Source organism: Astatotilapia calliptera, chromosome 12 (assembly GCF_900246225.1).
Source record: "Astatotilapia calliptera chromosome 12, fAstCal1.2, whole genome shotgun sequence".
Lineage (NCBI taxonomy): Eukaryota > Metazoa > Chordata > Actinopteri > Cichliformes > Cichlidae > Astatotilapia > Astatotilapia calliptera.
The window spans coordinates 5,570,891-5,591,151 of NC_039313.1; the positions used below are offsets into that span (position 1 = coordinate 5,570,891).

Sequence of the window (20,261 nt, forward strand, 5' to 3'; positions counted from 1 at the left end):
AAATACATTGAATATAAAGCACTTATTGAGACATCCACAGCGGTCGCAACAGCGAGGGCTCAGCTACATTCTCCGTGCCAAATGTCTTCACGTCAACTTCGATTTGAAATCAAGTGTGCAATTACTGCTCAGCTGCTATGAGCTGAATGCAAATAGCCTTTGCACAAGCTTCCACAGAAAAAAAAAGTGCAACCAAAACACCTATCTGTCACACTCTGTGACTCTTAATAAATGTCATATGGAGTGCACTTGAAGTATAGTGGACTTGAAGGTGTGTTTGAAGGTCGCCATGCAGGGCCGTGCGAGGAGTAATGTAACGCCAGGAACTTTTCCTCGCATTGTCATTCAAAAGTGGGGAGCCGTTAGTCGCCGATGACTATTTGAACACTGCCGTATTTCCAGAGCAAACGAATAACGAGAAATGTCTTAATTCAAAGCAACGGTCATCACATCAAATCAAAAAGGAAGAGATCGAAGTCTTTCTCGGGTGGTAAATACAAGGTGTGGAAGGGGCGAAAATACAAAGTGTCTCGAGAGACTGTCCTTCATTCAACAAAAAATATTTAAAAAACGTCTTTTTCCATTGAATTTCTTCTCTTTGTCTTTCTCTCTCTCTCCTCTCTCCTTTCCATCCCGTACAAAGCTCGGGGACATGATTGTCGTCTTGCTTAGAGATTAGGCTTTTTTTCAACTGCTCGCACACTCTCGGCTCACTAATACAAAAAAAGGGAAGACACGCTTCCAGTCTTTAAGTGCAGTAAGCTGTAAAAGTCTCAAAGGAGCAGAAAGACAGAGAATCAGTTCAATATTTCCAGTTAGTTGTCCTTGTCGTTTGTCAAGTGGTTTGAGAACTGGGGCAAAACGCTTCGCTTGGTCCGCTCTTTGTAGAAGAAATGTGCCCTTCTGAGAACAGGTAACGCCATTTGTTTGATTTCCGTGCTCGAGGTGTTCTCCCCTGCGTTCGTCTTTTTTTTTTCTTCTTAAATACACAATGTACACAAGTGGCGGTTTCACAGTGGAAGCAGAAAAAGCCACAACCATGACTGCATGTTGTCCAAAACACAATAATTAGAAGAGTTCATGTCGCTTGAACACAGTGTATGAGTGTGTATATTTAACATGCTGTGTGCTATAAATGTCTACAGTGAGCCAAACAGCCATTGGTGGAGCGAGAAAGAGGGAGTGAGAGAGAGCGCGGGGGAATTGACAGCATGTTGTTGCAAGAGAGAGAGAGAGAGAGAGAGAGAGAGAGCAGGCATCCTCGAAAGGACAGAGGTAGGTTGGTTGTTTTTTTTTTTTTCAAACTCGGGGAACGGAGACGGAGGAGGACGGGCCTACACCGACGACTCCTCCGGGTTGGCGTCGGGTAGCACGCTTCTCTGCTGCAGGGTGCGTCTCAGCTCTTCCTTGAAGGGGCTGGAGTAGTCGTTCCCACCCATGCCGAGGCCTCCCAGCCCACCTCCCCCAGCACCAGTCCCGCTAGCCCTTTCCTCCCCTGCTGTGCTCAGGTTGAGGCGGATGTAGCCGTTGCTACCGGAGCCTCTGATGTTTGTGAGGCTGAGACGGCTGGGGGAGTGGATGGGCTGGCCGGGTATGGCGCTGGGCGACGCCGTGCTGCTGACACTGTTGGGCCCCAGGGCATGACCGGGAACGATCTTCAGGGAGCCGTCTGAATAATAGTAGTTGGCACCTGTCTCCCAGAAGCGGTCTTCATCCGTGGGCATCTTGCTAGGCACAAAGGTGGGCGGCTCCTTAGGCAGGGTGATGGGGTATACGAGGGTGCTCTCGAGAGGCTTCATGTCTACTCCCTTTCCCAGGGCCAGCTTCAGCCTCCTGCGCAGGTACAGAGCTACGACGAGAAGCAGCAGGCACGCTGCTCCGAGCGTGATGACCAGCACCCAGAAGAGGCCCATGCTGCTGTCCGGAGCCCGTGCTTCCATGAAGACTGGAGCGCTGGCTACCACTGCCACCTGGTAGCGTTCTGTCTGAAACTTGACTCCCTGCTCCTCAGAGTAGCAGATGTAGCGGCCCGCTTGCAACTGGCCCGCTTCAGGGATGATGAGAGCTTTGAGGGTCCGGTCGAAGCGCGGCCCTCCTGCCTCCGGATCACCCAGCTGAAGCTCACGGTCGTTGAGAACCCAACAAGGCTGAGCCAAGTTGGAGACCAGCTGGCAGGGCAGCACCATGTCAGAGCCCACCACAACGGTGACGTTCCTGAGACGGGAGTGCTCTGCGTAGGAGAGGTGGAGGAGGGGCAGAGGGTGCAGGGAAGAGGAGACAAGAGTGGGGGTTAAGTGTCATCCATAATAAATCCATTTCATATTCTGCACTAGCCAGCTCTCCTGTGCTTAATTCAATTTATTCAGCTCAGTTCAAATGTACTCGCTGAGTCCATTCCCTTTACTTGCTGCTGATTTGCTCCTACACTGACAATCAATTCCCACAAGGGGCCACTAGAGAGGTGTCAGCGCCACACTCACCAGGGCTGGGGATGGAAACCGGCTTATCAAACTTGGCTTTTCCCCGGTTGAACCTCTCCAGCATGAGGTCCTGTGAGAGGGAGGAGGTGGACCTGGAGAGAAGAGGGCAGAAAGCAGAGAGGAAGATTAATAATGTTGCAATAAGGAACCGAGAACATTTTAGTAGCGGAAGAAACATGCACAGAATAAGGGGAATCAATAAAAAATGCACAGAAAAATAGTTTTTCCAACACTTTAACAACAAAATGCATTTAATCAGACAGATATTTCAGTAGAAATAAAATAAAACTGTAACAGTACAGAAAGCCAAGGTTACCTCACAGCTTCAGGCTGAAAGTCTAAAAATTTTATTTTATAGGATTTATGCATTTCACTGGCAAATGAAGGAATCTCTGTAGTAATAGGATTCGTAGTAGTTTTTATTTTTATTTTTTTTATTTCTAGATCGATCAGTGTCAAAAACACTAAAGGATGTAAAAAGGCAGCAGTCATTAGAGCCCTGTATCGTTATTTCCAAGTTTCTTTAACTAAAGACGTGATGATTAAATAAAAGAAATCAGTGCAAGCAAACTCAACCACATCATAAAAACAAAGTTCTTTATAGTTCTGTTGAGTTCATATACACTGAGTTCTTTTGCCGACTCACAGTTACTGTGATGCATGATTACTAAGCAGTTTTTGAGTCTCTGGAGACTTTTTAGCTGCCGGTTCCTTGACAGATTCCTGATGAGAGGAGATGATTTGCAAGGTGCGCAGAGACACACTTGCAAATCTGGGACAAACACAGACTTAACACGACACGAGTACCCGAGGCGAGCTGAGATGAGAGGAAGTGTAACTGGCTGGTGTCAGATGCCGTACCGACTCGTCACAAAGGGATATAACCAGCTTGAACTTTTCTTAAGAGCGTAAATTAGAGCCATGTCACTAGTTGACTGGACTGGCGGTGCTGTTGAGATGAATCAGTGGAAAAAAGATATGATCGTTTTCCTTATTAATTATAATTTAGAGCAGTGAAGTGGAAGATAGATCCAATCATCATTAGATAATGATGATTGGATAAATGAAATCAGGCACTGGAATATTCCAATTAGTGAAACAGTTAAAGGGGTACATTTTGTTTCAGGGGTGATTCAGATGCTTGTCTAACATTTGTACATCAGCAGATTCCTTTAAAGCAAATAATTTTTTCAGTATAGTGTGGATGGATGGGTGTACATAGGTACTAGTCTCACCCTCGGTGGAGGTCGATGCGGACGCAGGCCCTACCCTCGCTGTCCCAGGCGCAGTAGGGATCCCGGGCGAGCAGACAGTCTGGCTGAGACTGATAGCGGCTGCAGTTGGCCAAGGGCAGCTGGAGAACCTCAGAACGAGATCCGATGTACAAGTACTTCTACAGAGAGGCAGAAAGAGAAGAAGAAGACAAAGTCCAGATCCAGAAGAAAGATAAACAGAGAGAGAGGGAGAGAGTGACTCAGTTAGGGGTTAGAGGAGATAATGGGATAATCACTCTCAATTACAATAACACTGACCCCCCCCTCCAAATCCAATCTGGTTTGCACTCTTTTCGCAAAATGCTGTTATAAAATGTCTGATCGCAGCTAAGCCAGCATTAATGAGATAAGCACGAAGCTTTAGGGAACGCCCTGTCGGAAGGCCATCGATCGACGGACGCGCTGCTGTAGAGCTGCGGGGACACAGCAGCCGTCAGCACACAGGCTCTGATGACAGCTCAGAGAAGCCGAGAAAACAGAAGGGCCAAGGGTTCAATTCCCCGCTGTGGTGAAGGATTGGAATGACTGTTATTTGGGAAGAGACTTTCAGATTCATCAGGCAACAAATCATCACAAGACAAAGCAGCACTGCCTCCACTGGATACCAATGAGCAAATGATGAGACAACAAAGAGGGAAAGCAGATTCAAAAAGCACACTGAAGGAATGTGATCACACGAAGAGAGAGCAACCAGACAGGAGATTCCCAAAACAAAAAGGAACTTTGTAGCCCCCATCCCCAAGAGACCATTAAGATTTCTCATCTCTCGCAAAGACAGAAAACAATACACCTAGGAGTGTGTGGTGCCATGGAAACAGATGAAAGTTCAAATTCAAATAGTAGAGTAAAAGATGAGGTGAATTAAATGTGGTCTGTTCTGACTTTCTTTATGTATCGAGACACCTGCTTTCCAAGTGTGCAACAGAACCAAATGTAGACGTCACTTCGCTAAAGGCGCTGCTAGAGTCTTTCTGCTTGGTCCATTCGGGGATACTGTGAAGACATAGCAGCCTGCTCTGAAGCAGAGGACACACTCCCTGGTTGTGGTGAAACACAGAAATATGTGCATGGGAGTCACAGTTAGAGCAGGTTGAAATCTATCAATGCTATGGAAAGATGCTTCTGTGCATCCTTTTTTCCCCTCCTTTGGGAACGCTGTCCCACAAATCAAAGTGACAACATATATTGTGTAAATTGCTGGAGTGTTTTCTACTTTATACAACAGCTTACCAATAAGCTATTTAAAAAATAGGGCCATTATACGACTTTATTCAAATGCTTGTTATGAAGTTGTTGCCTTGTTGAAGGACATCATAAGGCAGGCTTAGAGAACAACTCCATAAACAAGGATAATGATCAAAGAGTAGTTTGCATAGGTCGTGTCCTCATTTTGGTTGCTGCTGTATCGGCAAAATTTAGAATTTATTTTTTTGCTTTTTCCATTTTAATTCAGAGATGCTAATTGATACGATATGAAGAGATTCTAAAGAGACAGAAAAGGAAGCTACAGGTGGACTGAATACTAACTGTGAATACTGTCTTTCATTTGTGCTACTGCATCCAACACACTGGTCCTTGAAGGCATGTTTTTAATCTAAATCTGAGTCTGAACTAAATGAAAGCCGAGTGTTTTAAAGGGGCACCGGAGCGATTCGAGGTGTCAGCGTGTTCCAGCGAGCGCGCGGCATGTGGCAACACCTAAAAACATTTTTCCTCCACACCTTTCCAATTAAGGGGCTGTATCCTACATTAATATTAACGCCCACTTCACATACCGATGAGTTAACGGCTTGGGGCTGAGGAAGGTGTCAGATGCTTCGAGCAACACTCAAACTACCAGCATGTTTCATGCGTGCAACACGAGTGTAGTACTGTGAATGCCTTGCAGGAAACACAGTTTCACAGTGTGAGCGGCTATCGCTAACATAAATATGACTGCACAGCATTTAGTAACTCTTTTATTTTTAAGGGTTTAAGTAGGACTGGACACAGCTAAGCCAGAGATGGTCAAGATGTGATGTTTTATTCCTAGTTTGGGTTTCATGGGCACCGTGACTGCTCTTTGGCCATGCAGCCCCATACACAACAAAGTGTGGTGCATTGTGCATACTGATGTCTTTCCATCAGTTTTCTGCAACTTGAGTTGCAGTAGCTCGTCTGTTGGATTGGACCACAGGCGCCGGCCTTTGCTCCCCGTGTCTATCAGTGAGCCATTTGGATAGATACCTCACAAAAGCTGCAGTTCTGGAGATGTTTCATCCCAGTCGGGCAGCCATCACAGTCTGACCCTTGTCAAACTCAAATCTTTAAACTTGCACCTTTTTTCCTGCTTCTAACACGTTAACTTAGAAGACAAAGTGTTCCCTTGTTAATATATCTCACCCACAAACAGTTGCCATGGTTGTTGGGATTTTCCCTGTTTTCTCTGTGTGATTGTAGGGTCTTTATCTTACAATATAAAGCACATTGAGGAAACTGTTGTTGTGATTTGGCGTGAGTTCATCCCTTTTCTTCACTTCACATGTCAGCGGTCTCTCTGGGCTGTGTGAATGGACGTTCACGTGTAAAAACAGCAACAACTGAAACACATCCTGTTGTTGTTTTCTTACCTTGGCGTGGGAGATGGTCAGGCTGTCGACTGGCTGGGCCGTTTCAAACAGCTGGATCTCCTCTATCACGTGGGCCTCTGAACCCAGGATCACCACCCTCTGCAGCCAGCCCTCCGCTGCAGCACAGAGAGGAAGAAGACGAAGAAGATTTGAGCTCACTTTACTTCTGTCCTATTCACATGGCAGTTTTCAATCGAGTTTACTTTGGTGCACTTTTGTTGCAACACAGAACACCCAGCACACCTTTGACAGCAAAGCAGGGAATTTAAATATAAATCATACAATTTTGGCAAATATTTACAAAAATAAACCTGCGCCAGCGCTCCAGTTCATTTGTACCATAGCGATATGTTACAGTAAATTACCCCATGCACCTGTCACTGCATAGCCATCAGTTTAAATATTAATGATCAGCACACAATCACCTGTGACTGCACAACATTTGACATCCTAATATATTCACACACACACATACACGCACACGCACAGGAGCTCATTTAAATATTAATGATGAAATATGATAATGTACAGGCACTCCTTTGGTGCCAACAATTTAAATATTAAAGCACAAGCTGCAAAAATATAACCTATGCAGCAAACACTTTTTTCATGAACTATTGATTGCCAAAGACACAGTGAGTGTGTTGCTCAACTGCTCCTGGTTCATGCTGAGTGTCTGAAAAGCTAGCAAGGCAACAGTTAAGGTTTTATGGCATTTTTTTTCTTGCTGTGGCAAGAACCCCCCCCCCCCCCCAAAACAGGTAAAACTAAACTAACACCACTGATCATATGTCCTTGCCCCTCTGATGTGCTGAAGAGCCGGTATACAAATAGAGAGAGGCCGTAAATGGAGCAGCTGACCTCAGTGCAGCTCTAAGTGGTGTTATTAATTACACCTGGGCTTTTCCTGGTGTGACTCAAAACAAGGCCAGCTTCGCTACGGGCCACACATCAGCATCACGCCAAGGGTCAGACATGTATACAATACCGACATGCTTTAACTGAATACAAAATGCAAGGCCTGCATTATCTTCAAGTGTAACTTTGCGCATGTGAAGGTTTTGTTGACCAGTCAACAAAATTGTGCACTTTAACTACACTTTTAACTACAAAGTACGCGATCATAAGGCTGTTATATTGCAACATCCCCTTTTTATTTTTTTCATGGAGATGTTGGAAGTATCATAATTGTTTCGGCTGCTTTTACAGCCTCCTGTAGTTCTGGTTTAAACACTTCGATTCTGAGGTATGCTTCTTTCCAGTTGAGTAACTTTCTGCCTGTTTCCTGTCTGCTATTGTGTAGACTGTGTAAGAAAAAACCTGACACAAATATATTCTTTGAGAACTGATACTGTCTCGCAGCAAATGGATACACGGGCCTCTCTTTTCACTCAGTAATGAAGTTCTCAGTCCCACACCTCTCCCTCACGAGATTGCCTGCCTTCAGCATCAGCTTTCAGTTTGGTCCAATTTGGTGTTAGCTAGCATGTGAACCTGCAGGTGCAAAGCTGTCGTGCAAATCTGTTTGGTTTGGTGTTTGGTGCAAAGGCTGTGCAGAACATTTTTTTTGAAAACCTTAAGATATATGCAGGCTTTAAATTTTAAATTTAAAAATATTGGCTGGAAAAAAAAAGCAACAGAAGACGAGTAGAAAGTTCCCTCCAACAGAAAAACGTGCATCACTAATGCGCAAAGCCAGAGTGTCATCAATCGTTTTCATCGACATCAATTTGTGATTGAAAAGGTCACGAAAAGGAAATCTTCTTGCTGGAACATCCATCTGCCGTACTGAGCTCCAGCTCAGCAACAAACTACAGATGAATTTAAAAGACTGGAGGTGCTCCTGGCCCTTCAACACCTCGGGTAACAGCATTTGAAGAGGTTTTATTTTATTTTTTTTAAGTGGTGTGTGGGGAGCTGATGCTGGAGGAAGAGGAAGAGGAGATCCTGTGCTCCTTTCATGTAGGGCATTGTGAACAAGTTTAGATCCCTGGTGATGAAAGGTATTTCAGGCACAGCTGGTGGGGTGACCTTGATGTGTGTGTGTGTGTGTGTGTGCGTGCGTGTGTGTGTTACGTGCTGACATGCGCTTTCTTCTGTGGTCCTCTTGATTACGAGACTGTCACAGATAATGCGAAAAGCTAACCCAGCAGCCAGAGGGGGGCTTGAGAGATGGAAATACACATACAGGCATAGCAAGCAGAAGGCATATCACCGCACTCGCCTCTCACGCCGTCACAGACCAGTGTCGGCTAATCCCTCAATCCCACAGCCTGTTTTCCCCCCCGTTTAAAAACAGTGTTGTCAAGCACTTCTCCTCCTCTCTCTCTCTCTGTCTCTTTTTTTTCACATCAGCTGTCGCTATGCCGTCGCTAATAGCTAATCAAGCCCGCAGCCCAATTGGCACTGCGAGCGCACGTCTGCCAAGGGCCCCGTTGAGTTTGTGCCGTGAAGCACGACAAGCGGGGATGACTGCACTTGCCTCAGAGAGTGTGAGTGTGCATATCTGTGTGTGTCCATTAGTAAGGTGCTAGCGCCCGCGCGTGTGTGTGTTTGTGTCGCAGCAGCAGCGGCCATGTGTGTGTCCGGGCTGGCCTCACCGCCTGCCAGCAGAGAAGCCCCGAGTCCGCTGTTGTCACACTGTCAGTGTTGTCCCAGTCACTCTGTCTCTGCAGTGATCTGAATGATAAGTAGGGGAGTCTTTCCATTCATGAGATGGGCTGCATTCAAATTCACATTCCCTGGAATCCGCTATTAGATGTGTATTATCCAGGATTAAGGCTCCGGGAGGGCGGGCTGATTTCTGATCCAAAACAGGACACCTGCGTATGGGCCCAATGGCTACTGACTGGAGATATTAATTAAGTCGCGGGTGTGTAGACGTTTCCTTTGATGCATGAAGACGGATCTCAGCATGCAAATCTAGCCCCTAATTGAAACTCAGCTAAAGTCTGGCCAGATGGCATGTTGTTTTCGTGCTACCGTACCTTATGCCAGTACCTGTTCCTCTGTGCTGCCACGGCCCGTAAGCTCTTATCTCTATGACAAACACTCTATGCATGTCATATATTTTCACCGGCCCGCTGAGAACACCCCATCTCTACAGATGGGGGTCAAAAAAATAACAGAAACATCATAAATCATGAACACTGTGCAGTCTGCTTAAAGACGATGATTCAACTTTATCGCCTTTTTTCTTTTTGAAGCTCCAGAGCAAGATGCTCTCTTGGCCTCTAGCGCCGCAGTGAGCGGAGACGGGCGGCGAGCTGTGAATAGTCGTGTCAGTGGGAATGGAAGCAGCGACTGCAGTTGAAATGTCACAGCATTAGTTAGTTAAAGAGCAAAAATTAGCTGAAGTGACAGTTGAAGTGGAAGCGCTGAAAGCAGCCGAGAAGTCGCTGGAGGGGTAGGGGGCATTAAAAGACTTGAATTATTGCTTCAGTTTAAGTGTAGCAATGGAAGCAATCAGAAAAACAGTTGAGCAGTGGGAATAGAATAGGCTCTGAGGAGGGAGTGTACACGATTGGTGATGCGTTTTCCCCCCAATAAAAACATCAGTGTTTTAGCCAAACACCCATGCCAGCATCACGATTCATTACCTGTGCCGATGAAGAGCATGTTGTACGGCCTCTGGTCCAGGGCGCTGACACGATCCACCGCCAGCCTCGTGAAGTTGACGCCCTTGGTGAGCAGCAGGAGGCGGCCCAGAGCTTTGTCCTCCATCAGAGGGTGCTTCTTGGCAAAGTTGAGCGTGGCGTCAGGCAGCTGCAGGGAGCTGTTGTAGCCGTTCTCCCTGTCTGAGTTGGTTATACACTGCAGTAAAGAGAGAAAAGAAGGAGGGACAGGGGAGGGAAATGAAGCGGGGAAAGGAAGGGAGAAGGATATGAGGAGAAAGTAAGAGGGCCAGGAAGGAGAAAGAGGAAGAGGAGGAAACTTCTTAGCTGCAGCTGATACAGGTTGGCACGGTTAACTGGCTTACAAACCAGTGCCCTCCCTCCACCCCTTCCTCTTCTTCAGTTTTGCTTCGCACTGGCTCTCACCTCCGCCTGCTAACACCCCTTCCTCTCCTTCCTTTCCTGTGGCGCTGGATCATTATGTCCTTGGCCTCCAAGCTACGCCACATCACCCATTTTCCCTCCCTCCTTAACTATCCCATAGGGACTATTTTCCTGCTCTGTGAAGCTGTCTACAACTTGATCAAAAATTTAAACATTGACATGGGCAGTTTCTTACCGATCCCGGCCGCGGTGTGGGGACAGAACCCGTGTAGCGTCCCCACCTCTGGGACGCCTCTCTGTACTCCTTGTAGGACCCTTTGAACACCTCCTTCACGTTACTTATCTGGTACTGACACACAGCTGACACGTCCACGTCACCCCTGGAACATGGCAGCAACATGGGGGAATCGGTGATGTGTGGCAGTAATAATCGAGACAAATTACCTGTCGTACAAGTCAGCGAGACACACTCAACAGGATGTGAACATGTACGTTTAAAAATAGCAGAATCCAAAAATACCAGGCAATGAAGCGTGCTGCTTTTAAACGACCCTCCCGGTAATCACAATGTAGTAAATAGATATTAAATGTATGGTCTAAAACTGATTTGTTGACACATCTCCACTGTTTCCATGGTGAGGCACAAATTGATGCACATGTACGAGGGTTCCTTCATACGCCAGTGAAATCCATCAATTAGTGCCGTGACTCAGGAAATGCATTTCATTTAATGGTGAGGTCGGGGATTCGGGAGCTCTTCAAAAATTTTTTTTTCCCCAACACATTTTCAGACATCCAAGTGGGACTCAAATTGGGTATTGACGTCTGACACAGACACATTAAATTATACTTTTACTTGATATCTCACGAATATCTTTAATTTCCATGCTCATTCACCGGAATGAAACTACCCCCTCCACTCGTTTTTTAATTCCACTCTCAAACTGAGGCACTGACAGACAGGCATATAACTGTGAGCAATCTAAGGAGCTTGGAAAGAAAAGCGTCTGGACTTCTTTAAGTTTCCTTGAAGACGTTTCACCTCTCATCCGAGAAGCTTCTTCAGTTCTAAACAAATTTAAGCCCTGTGGGAGTGTCCCCAAAAGGGTCCTGCACCCCCTATTGATCCTCTACCTAATCACATGATCCAAGGTGTGAAAACGGCTACACTAATCCGGATCAATTTGAAAACAGCATTTTCGTTTAAAAACGCTCCACACTATTGTTTTCAAGCGTTTCCGACCAGTTGTTCATCCACACTGCAACCATCGAAAACGCTATGTTCCTGTATTACGCATGAGTGAAATGTAAGACAATTCAACCTGTGTCATTTCTGTCTGCTGTTTATTTACTTTCCGGCTCTTTGGAAAATGACTGAGTTTTTTTAATCGGCCAGACAATGAGGAGTTGTTGCTGCGAGTAAGACAAAAGTACAAAGTTGCAAAAGTGCTATCTGGAGCATGTACAAACTGATATTAATCTTTAATAGGGCTGTCAAAATTGAGAGCAAACAAAACAACTGCTGTATAATGCCCTCCGCTGTCTTTGTTTAATTGGTCACATGACTGCATCATTTGACTAGAATACGTCATCGTTTTCAAAAAGGCTCCAGGTGTCGCGGTCCACACTGCGACGTGAAAACGGCATTTTCAAATGTATCCGCTGTGGAGAGGTTTTTCAAAACGCTGCGTTTTCTTTGACCAAAAACGCCGTCTCAGTGTGGACGGAAGGCAAAAATGGAGAGAAAAACATGCGTTTCCAAACAAAAACGTATTAGTGTGGACATGGCCACAATCAAAGGTTTTGGGTGAACCCGCTGTGAAACCTGGCCCCACCCTATGATGCGATTTACTGAGGTCAAATGACCCAGGGTGCGAGTGGGCGTTAAGGCGCCAGAGAAGGGATCTCAAAACTGGATTATAGATGGCAGACAGTTGGTGTTGTAAGCCCCGCCCTCTGTTCAAAGATGGTCGTTCACAGTGGACATAGACGGCTTCTTTCACTCCTCTTTCAAACCATCTGTCGTCTCTGTCCAAAATGTGAACATCGGCATCCTCGAAAGAGTGACCTTTGACCTTTAGATGCAGAGCAAGTTTGAGCAAGTCAGAAAAGTCGCAAAGTCCGAATTTACAGCTATTGCTATTTAGCTTTAAACGCTCTCTCCATTTTTTCTTTGCAATGTGTGTTTTGTTTTCTGAAAGGCCGAGTTCATGAAGTCATATGATGCGATGTCCTCTTCCATTTCAGAACAGTGCTCCTCCTGTTAATGTGTGACAGAGCTGCGGGTTTATAAGGTCAACGTCACAACCAAAGGACAGCGCCGATGTCTTAGCGAGTTAAAACGCAGCCCTATTCAGTCACATTATGGCTTGAGCTCCCGAGTCATCATTTACATAATGTCCAATTATCTTAATGTTATCTCTATCAAAGCCAGGGGGCTTTAAGGAAACCCCAGCAAGTCACACACAGAAAGAACGAGGGGATTAGGCTCTTTTTTTTCTTTTCAAGCAGCAGAAGGAACTCCGAGCAAGAAACAAAGCTGGAAGTTCAAAGCCGGTTCAGTTTGCGATATGATATCTTACTGAAGAGCACAAAAGACTCACATCAAAGGGCGCTGCCTGGAGACAGAGAACGTTTCCAACTTTCTGAGGACAACCTTCCGCCCTCGCTCCAGTTTCTTTGTTGATTAGTAGCTCATTAACACGCTGCCGTGATGCCCAACAAACAGCCGTCTTTACTCCGCTAATAATGCTGGAGTAACTTCTCACAGCTGAATCATGACTGTCAACACCCTTTTAATTAACAGTTTGTAGTTTAATTATTGCGCTCAAAATGACTTAATTTTCATCCCACTGTGTTTGAAATGGAACAGCAGCGAGTGGACAACAGCACGGTGTGTTCACGAGACATCTGATTTACTCAGGGTGGATTTCTGCTCCTATAAAATAAAGCAGTTGCTAAAACAAGATATATAAATACTTTGATTGGACCGATCACTTTGGAGTCATGCATGATTTTAAAGACCTTTGTCTTGCCGTGAAAATGAATGCTCGACAAGCTGATGTAATATGTTTGGAAAATGCACCCACCATTGTTCAAAGCTAAATTAAAACCACGAGACGTTTAATCTCTAATAAAAGCAGTAAAACATTTTCAGGGACACTCAACTCGTATTCTCTCAAAGTAACTCACATTAATGTCAGCTAAAGGCCTCATTACGCAGGAAATACCTAATCACGCAAAGTACATAATTAGAGCCATCCTCTCAGAGTGACCATTGGTTTGAGTAAGAGGCTGACAGGTTGGCAGATGACAGCTGATAGCATATGTGGCAATTAACTTACATCTATTTGGGTTTTAGTTTGAAACAAAGTGATGTCTGCGGTCTCTTTTGCACCGCTGTCGTTCCGACTTACCACTGAGCGTGGAAGATGCCGTAGAAGGTGGTCCCCCGCCAGTCCTGCCCCGGCAGGGTGAAGACGGCTCTCAGGTTGTTGAAATAGACGTGACGCTCTGGGAGGGAGCACTCCAGCCGGGCTTTCTGGAAGGTGGTCCACTTCTTCTGCAGGGTCCTGGTTCCACCCAGATCGCCCTGAGAGAGAGCACAAATCAAATCTTATTTATGACTAACGATTATTATTTTAGGATTTTTTTAATGCTTATTTTTTTAACCCACCGTTTGCATTCAGTAACACTTTAATATAAACATAAATACGACTTAATACGAATAACAGCAAGGTTTGGGACCAGTGGACGGATTTCATATTCGTTTTCTGAAGCAAGAAACATTTAATCTCGTTTTAAGAAGACTAAGCACTGCAGTCACTTTGTGACAGCATACTTGCTTTGCCTAGTTCAGATCCAGCTGATGTGATGTGAAAACTTCAGTGCACGTACACCGACAATGGCATTTCTTTTCTTAATAGAAATTCAAAGATTCAAAGATTAAAAGACTCGATCTGACCTGATCCGATGAAAGAGAGTACTTTATTTTTAATCGTTTTAAAACATGTTCAGAGAGGATTTTTCAGTTTCCACTTGATATTTAATCAAGTAGCTGATTAAAACCAAAGAGTTGTTTTTTTTAACTGTTTGAAATAAAAAATATATATATTCTTGAATTTTAGTTTTAAATACTAAACTTTACTTCTTTACTTTAGTATAGCACTCCCTGTATATACGCAGGTTCTCTGATGGCTCCAGCAGCTTATCAAGAAACGACTCCTATTGATTGTTATTAAGCGATTGTACATGATAATTAATAACAAGTCTGCAGAAGCAGTGGAAATACTGTGGGATGATTACTGTGTCTATTTAACGATCTTAACAGAGGATACCAACACAGCAGCCCTCTGCTTTCTTATCCGGGTAAAAGCCCCACAGTCACATGCTGAATGTAGAAGTATCGCCATGGTTACCAAATGGTGCCCACTGTTACACACACAACACTGAATACGTTTTAGTTCTTAGACACACCAAAACTCTACCGTGACAAAGTATTGTGTGGCTCGCTTTGAGCTGGCTGGCCTCTCTCTCTCCTTCCTGTTAGGCTGCCACGAATTCTGCATTTCATTGGCCTCGCCTTCACCCCACAAAAGCCAAATATCATCCCAGTAAATACACTGTAATTACTCTGAATATACATACGAAATTTTTTTCGCATCAGTTGGCTGACTGAGCTTCTGTGATGTTGAAAAAAGGATCTGAAAGAGCTTTTATAGCCTGAGACGTTCAGGTCTACCCGAGAAAATTGAAGATAAAGGCACTAACAATATTAACTTTTACAATAAAAATGGAATCTATATTGACGAGCGGTCTATTTCTGTATTGCTCTGTGGGCACAAAAGAGACGCATTTGCCTCATTCCTCTCATTTTTATTGTCCTCAGTGATTGCAGATGTGAAAAAAAGAAAAAGCAAAACACAAAAATGCTCATTTTATAGCAATGAGACATAGATATTGTGCTCCTGCTGTAATAGGGGTATAAGCAGAATGTGCTGAATTATTCATTGCTGTAGTACACATCATGTAACAGCATCTGTTTCTAATTTCATTCAGAGAGCTTTATTGTTCATCCTCGCAGACATTAAAGGGCGCTTCCCATAAACCAGAGCATATATTCAACACTAAATTACATACATCTCCATCGACTATTAGCAATCTGTTTCCAGCTTTTATAGTTTGCCTGGTTTAAAAGATGCTAAGATTACATGGCAGCATAAGTAAGTGTAACGTGACACTCTACTTCTGTAACGGTAACTGAACGTCTCAACTCTCGTCGACTCGCCTCATAGCAGAAATCACCTCTGTCTGTGTCTGGCCATAATCACTGTGGTGTATCAAACCTAATCAGTTGTCCTAATGAGGCCATTCATTAAGCAAATTAATGCATTAATTACCAAATACATCTATGTCAGTGCAACTGTCTCGGTGTAGCACATTGTTAGTAAACTGGCAGTGAGCTGAAGTTCTGTTGCTCTTGTTACAAAAACACGCGACAGCTGGCTTTGTGCAGACGTTGTGGGTTTTTTCAGTATTTTTATAGCAGAACATGTTCATATGATCATGAAAACTTCAAATGCACATGAACAGAGCAATGCTGTTTAATTCAAACTTGTATGCCAGTTGCTTGGGAGGTTTGGCATTGACTAAATGTGCTCTTGATGCTTGAGCTGGAGGTTTTATGATTGCTACTTTTAAGCCTCTAAAGAAAAAGTTCATTTAAGTAAACAGATGTGGTTCCCACGTTATCTCGCTACTCATTTGTGTGCGCTCAGTTTTGTGTTGTGAAAGCAGTTCTAGAAGATAAACAGATATGTGAACAAACTGCAAAATCTGGGCACTTGTGATCTTCATACAGCATCCACTCTGGTTTTTAGTCATTACAAAGGCAGTTCTGACTCACTTCTTCTTTTATAATGTTTAGGTCTTGTGATACAAACACAGCGCCATCGGGATGAAAGCATATAAAAAAAAAAACAGGCAGCCAAATACTTATTCTCCAGATACTCTATTAGTTATACCTTAGTAGTACTTGGTTGGAGCCCCTTCTGCACTCAGAACTGCCCTAACTCTTCAACGACAAGATACTGGAAACATTCTTTGTTGACACGACAGCATCACACAGTTGCTGCAAAGTTTTCGGCTGCACATCCATGATGAGAATCTCCACCACATCCCAAAGGTGGCCATTTGGATTTTGAGACACTGTGGTCGTAAAGGGATGGACATGCTCAGACCACCCGGTCTCGCTGCAGCAACCACGCCATGCTTAGAGTTACCTAAATCATCCTTCTTCTCCATTCTGATGCTCAAATTGAACTTCAGCAGGTCGTCTCGGCCATGCCGACATGCCTGAATGCGCTGAATTGCTCCAATGTGACTAGCTGACTAGATAATTGTCATTAATGAGCAGTTGCAGATATATACCCGAGAAAGTGGTCTATCTGAGTCACTAATTCTGTGACACTGTGACAAGAAATTCTTCATTATCAAAGCAAAGACAAGCGCTAATTAGCTAATGTTAGCAATATATCTAACACTGATCCATGCGCTGTTACCTTCAGGCTCATTGTAGTTTGTGAGTATAGTCCTTGGTAAAGGCAACTAATGACAAAATCAATGTGAACAGGTTTTATTACATAAATTTAATCATAATTAATTATCAGTTTAAATGCTGCACCAATGACAACATGAGCTGCTGTGGAGTCATTGATGAGATTTGACCACTACTCTTTATTTGACAAGGTTGGGTTAAGGGTATTGTGGAGGTATAAATCTTTCATCACTGCTTTGCTAGGAGGAGTGGCGAGTTGCTAATGCATCTGAGTGAACAACCAGGAGAGACTTACTTTCCAATTTGTACCTATAAGGAAAACTCTGCATAGTCGATGTATTTACTCTATATGCTGTTTATCATTTCAATCAATTCTGTTGGTTGCTTCCTTATATGGGCGCCTCCAGCTGAAGCCTGTAACTGTTAGCAAGTGCTGCCTCACATTATTAAGTGCTCAGAAACAGCTGCCAAAACAGCTGGAGAAAATGGAAAACAGCTGATTTCCAGTCAAGTGTGCATGAAACTACAATTCTGCAGTCAAATCCGTCCCTGTGCACTTACAGATTGATTACTGTTTGAATGAGTTTGTGTTTTTCCCAATTAATAAACGCCCACAGGTGCCAGGTTAAGGCGCTACTAGGAGATTCTTAATTGAATCTGTTCTGGGATCCGTTTTGATTATCCGCTGCGTCAGGCGTTACCTTGCAGACGCGAGCCACCCTGGCCACGTTGGGCTCGGTGTCGCAATCCAGCTCCATGGCTCGCTCGGTAAAGAAGAAGTAGATCTTGTCGTCGTCGCCCTCTTTACTGCCGCTGCTCTCCCTCACCAGGGCTGAGCCCACAAAGTCAGGCTCTGCACATGCAACACACACAATCAGAATCAGATATTTACATGGAAACACGGAGACAGCCTCGCTCTGCAGGACTGAATCACAACAAAAACAGGTGTAAGCACAAAAGCTTGACACCTCTATTTCATTCCCTGACACCCTTTCTCACCTCTTTGTCTTCTGTCATTTTCTGTCATCGCTCTTCTTCTTCTTGGCCATTTTTACTCTCTGTGTCTCTACCTTTTTGTTAATGGTCCATTTTCTGTGTGTGTGTGTGTGTTTGCGTGCATGCGCGTTTTTACTTTCTCTAGACACCGTTCTGTTTCTCAGATTGTACTCCTCATTAGGTTCTGAATGTGCAACAGCAGATACAGACAGTTTTGGACTCGAGCTGCTGGAGGCTTTCAATTCTACAATTTTTATGCAAACGTGTATTTTTTTAAATTGCAAGGACACCGTGGTTCCCCAGATGGACTGGTGTTTTCAGTATTAAAGCCTCTGAAGCCGCCTTTTAAATCATCACAGTGCACTACAACTCTCAGCTGAAACCCAGGCCAATTAAATGCTTTTAGGCTGGTCAGAATTGCTTAAATTAAGATGAGGCTTGCTTCCTTGCAGGTCGGCTTTTTAATAAAAGCTCTGTATTAGCATGAATAATGAAAGCCCTGCCTCAGCTGTATGTTCCTCTTCCCTCTCTCCCTCCTCCGTTCCCCTCATCAGTCCCTCAATCTTTTCATCAGCAATCCTCATATCTGTCTTTCCATCACATATTTTTTCCTGCTGTGATTTCATCCTCTCCTCTCTTCTTCAATTCTGTCCAAGTGCCTGGCTCCTCTCCCCCCACTCAGCCCCCCCTCAAGAGATAACGTCCTTCGCTGCAGCCCAGGCGCGGTCTTCATTTCCTGCAACTCAGTTCTCTTTCTCTTGTTCTTTTGCATGTTTCCTGCTCTTTTTTTTATGAAACTCTGTTAAAAGGAAGTGAATGTTATCTCCCTCTATTGTGATTTTTAAAAAATGGAATACAAGTTTAATTTGTCAGTAATGTTGTAACTTGGGGGAAAAAGACTGAATATTATAGTTTAATTCAAACAAAAGTATGCATGACTTGACATTTTTCTTCATCTTTCTTCTGAACACAGCAGCTGGGATTGATTCACACAGGATGAAAAGCGGGTTTCTTACACATATATAAATAACTACCTACAAGACTAACAGACTAACAGTGTGCAGAAACCTGTTGTGTAGTTCATCTTTATTGTGTTTTATATTTGGCCTCAGTTGTTCCACATTTCTATTTACAGCCTTAATTTACAGATTATGGCTTGACTTTTAACAGAAAATGTAATATTTTCTGGTATATTAGAATTTATTTAGAATTTGCTAAATATCTGAAGCATCGTTCAGCAGCCGGATCCATGTGAGAATCTCCCAGGACAAAAGACTTTTGCTCCTGCTATTCTCTTTTTCGTCCCACCCTGTCTTTCCTCTTCAGCTTTGGGCTCATAATTTCTTTCTTCTTTGCTCTTTGCCTTATGTGTTCATTAAAAAAAAAGAAAATCTTACCATTGAGCCAAGCAGGCAAGTATTCGCTCTTCATGCTGTAATGCTGTTGGCCCAGGTTTCTCAGAATGACTGGCTCTGTACCCAGGAAGTTGTTGAGTGTTGCCGAGTACAGCTCCTTATCTGTACCAACAAAATGCAAGCTTTAGTTTCATTCTTTTTTAGTGACTATTGTACCGGCTTACAATGGGAGAGGGTCAGTGGTTCAGCTGGGAAACACAAATGCAGGACGGTGAATGGGCGCCTGTAGGTTCACTGAAGCTGTCCGCAGTGAAGGGAATGCAGCGTGCAAGTTAAACTGGACTTTTGGACTCTCAGAGCAACAGTATGGCGAGAAAACAGATGGGAAATTCTGCATGAGCAGTTTGTCGAGATTTGATGGACATTTAATGCTTCTTTTAGAGCTGTAAAAACTGCGGGGCTGTTCCCTTCAGTATACAAACTGCTGAGATGGAACAACAGAAGCTGACTGTGTGTTTTTGTTGATAATAGAAGTCAATGAATTTCCACCTAGGGATTTGTCTTGCTTTTTGGGATAAAGTGATTCTTTAACAATCCTAAATCCGTTCAGAAAGATCCAAAAACTTTTACTACTATTCCTCACACATGAATATATACATGGCTATACTTACCCACTATAAGGCCAGTGTGCCCCTTGGCGGGATCATACGGGCATTTTCCCTTCCCATCTTCCAGGGCTGCAGCGTTGAGGGTAAAAGAATCTGCATTCTGCAAACGTGCAAAGATTCACACGCACATAATGAGGATCATCAGTACGTATTGACCTACATTGCACAGCTGCAAGGTCTGTCTGTCCGTTGCAAGGACCAGATCTTCACAGCTCGCCATGTTGTCTTGTTGCATCAATGTCACACGATATGCGTGCACGTGTACGCGCACGGGCCTTCACACGTTGGGCTAACCTTTGCCTGAGATGCTTATTTTCCATTGCAT

General features: G+C 44.1%; 1 protein-coding gene across 2 annotated transcripts in view; it reads right to left on the reverse strand.

Annotated features, from left to right (window-relative positions):
• Nucleotides 1-597: 597 nt before the first annotated feature.
• sema4c (sema domain, immunoglobulin domain (Ig), transmembrane domain (TM) and short cytoplasmic domain, (semaphorin) 4C) overlaps nt 598-20,261 on the reverse strand; it is a 107,623-nt gene continuing 87,959 nt past the window's right edge. For both annotated transcript variants that reach the window (XM_026188233.1, XM_026188234.1), the window contains 10 exons: nt 19,940-20,036; nt 19,311-19,430; nt 17,619-17,770; nt 13,778-13,953; nt 10,597-10,741; nt 9,963-10,176; nt 6,364-6,479; nt 3,716-3,873; nt 2,481-2,572; nt 598-2,230 (listed from right to left, as the gene is read on the reverse strand). In XM_026188233.1, coding sequence (XP_026044018.1) covers nt 1,335-2,230; nt 2,481-2,572; nt 3,716-3,873; nt 6,364-6,479; nt 9,963-10,176; nt 10,597-10,741; nt 13,778-13,953; nt 17,619-17,770; nt 19,311-19,430; nt 19,940-20,036 — 2,166 coding nt within the window. In that variant the 3' untranslated portion in view covers nt 598-1,334. The remainder of the gene's footprint in view (nt 2,231-2,480; nt 2,573-3,715; nt 3,874-6,363; nt 6,480-9,962; nt 10,177-10,596; nt 10,742-13,777; nt 13,954-17,618; nt 17,771-19,310; nt 19,431-19,939; nt 20,037-20,261) is intronic.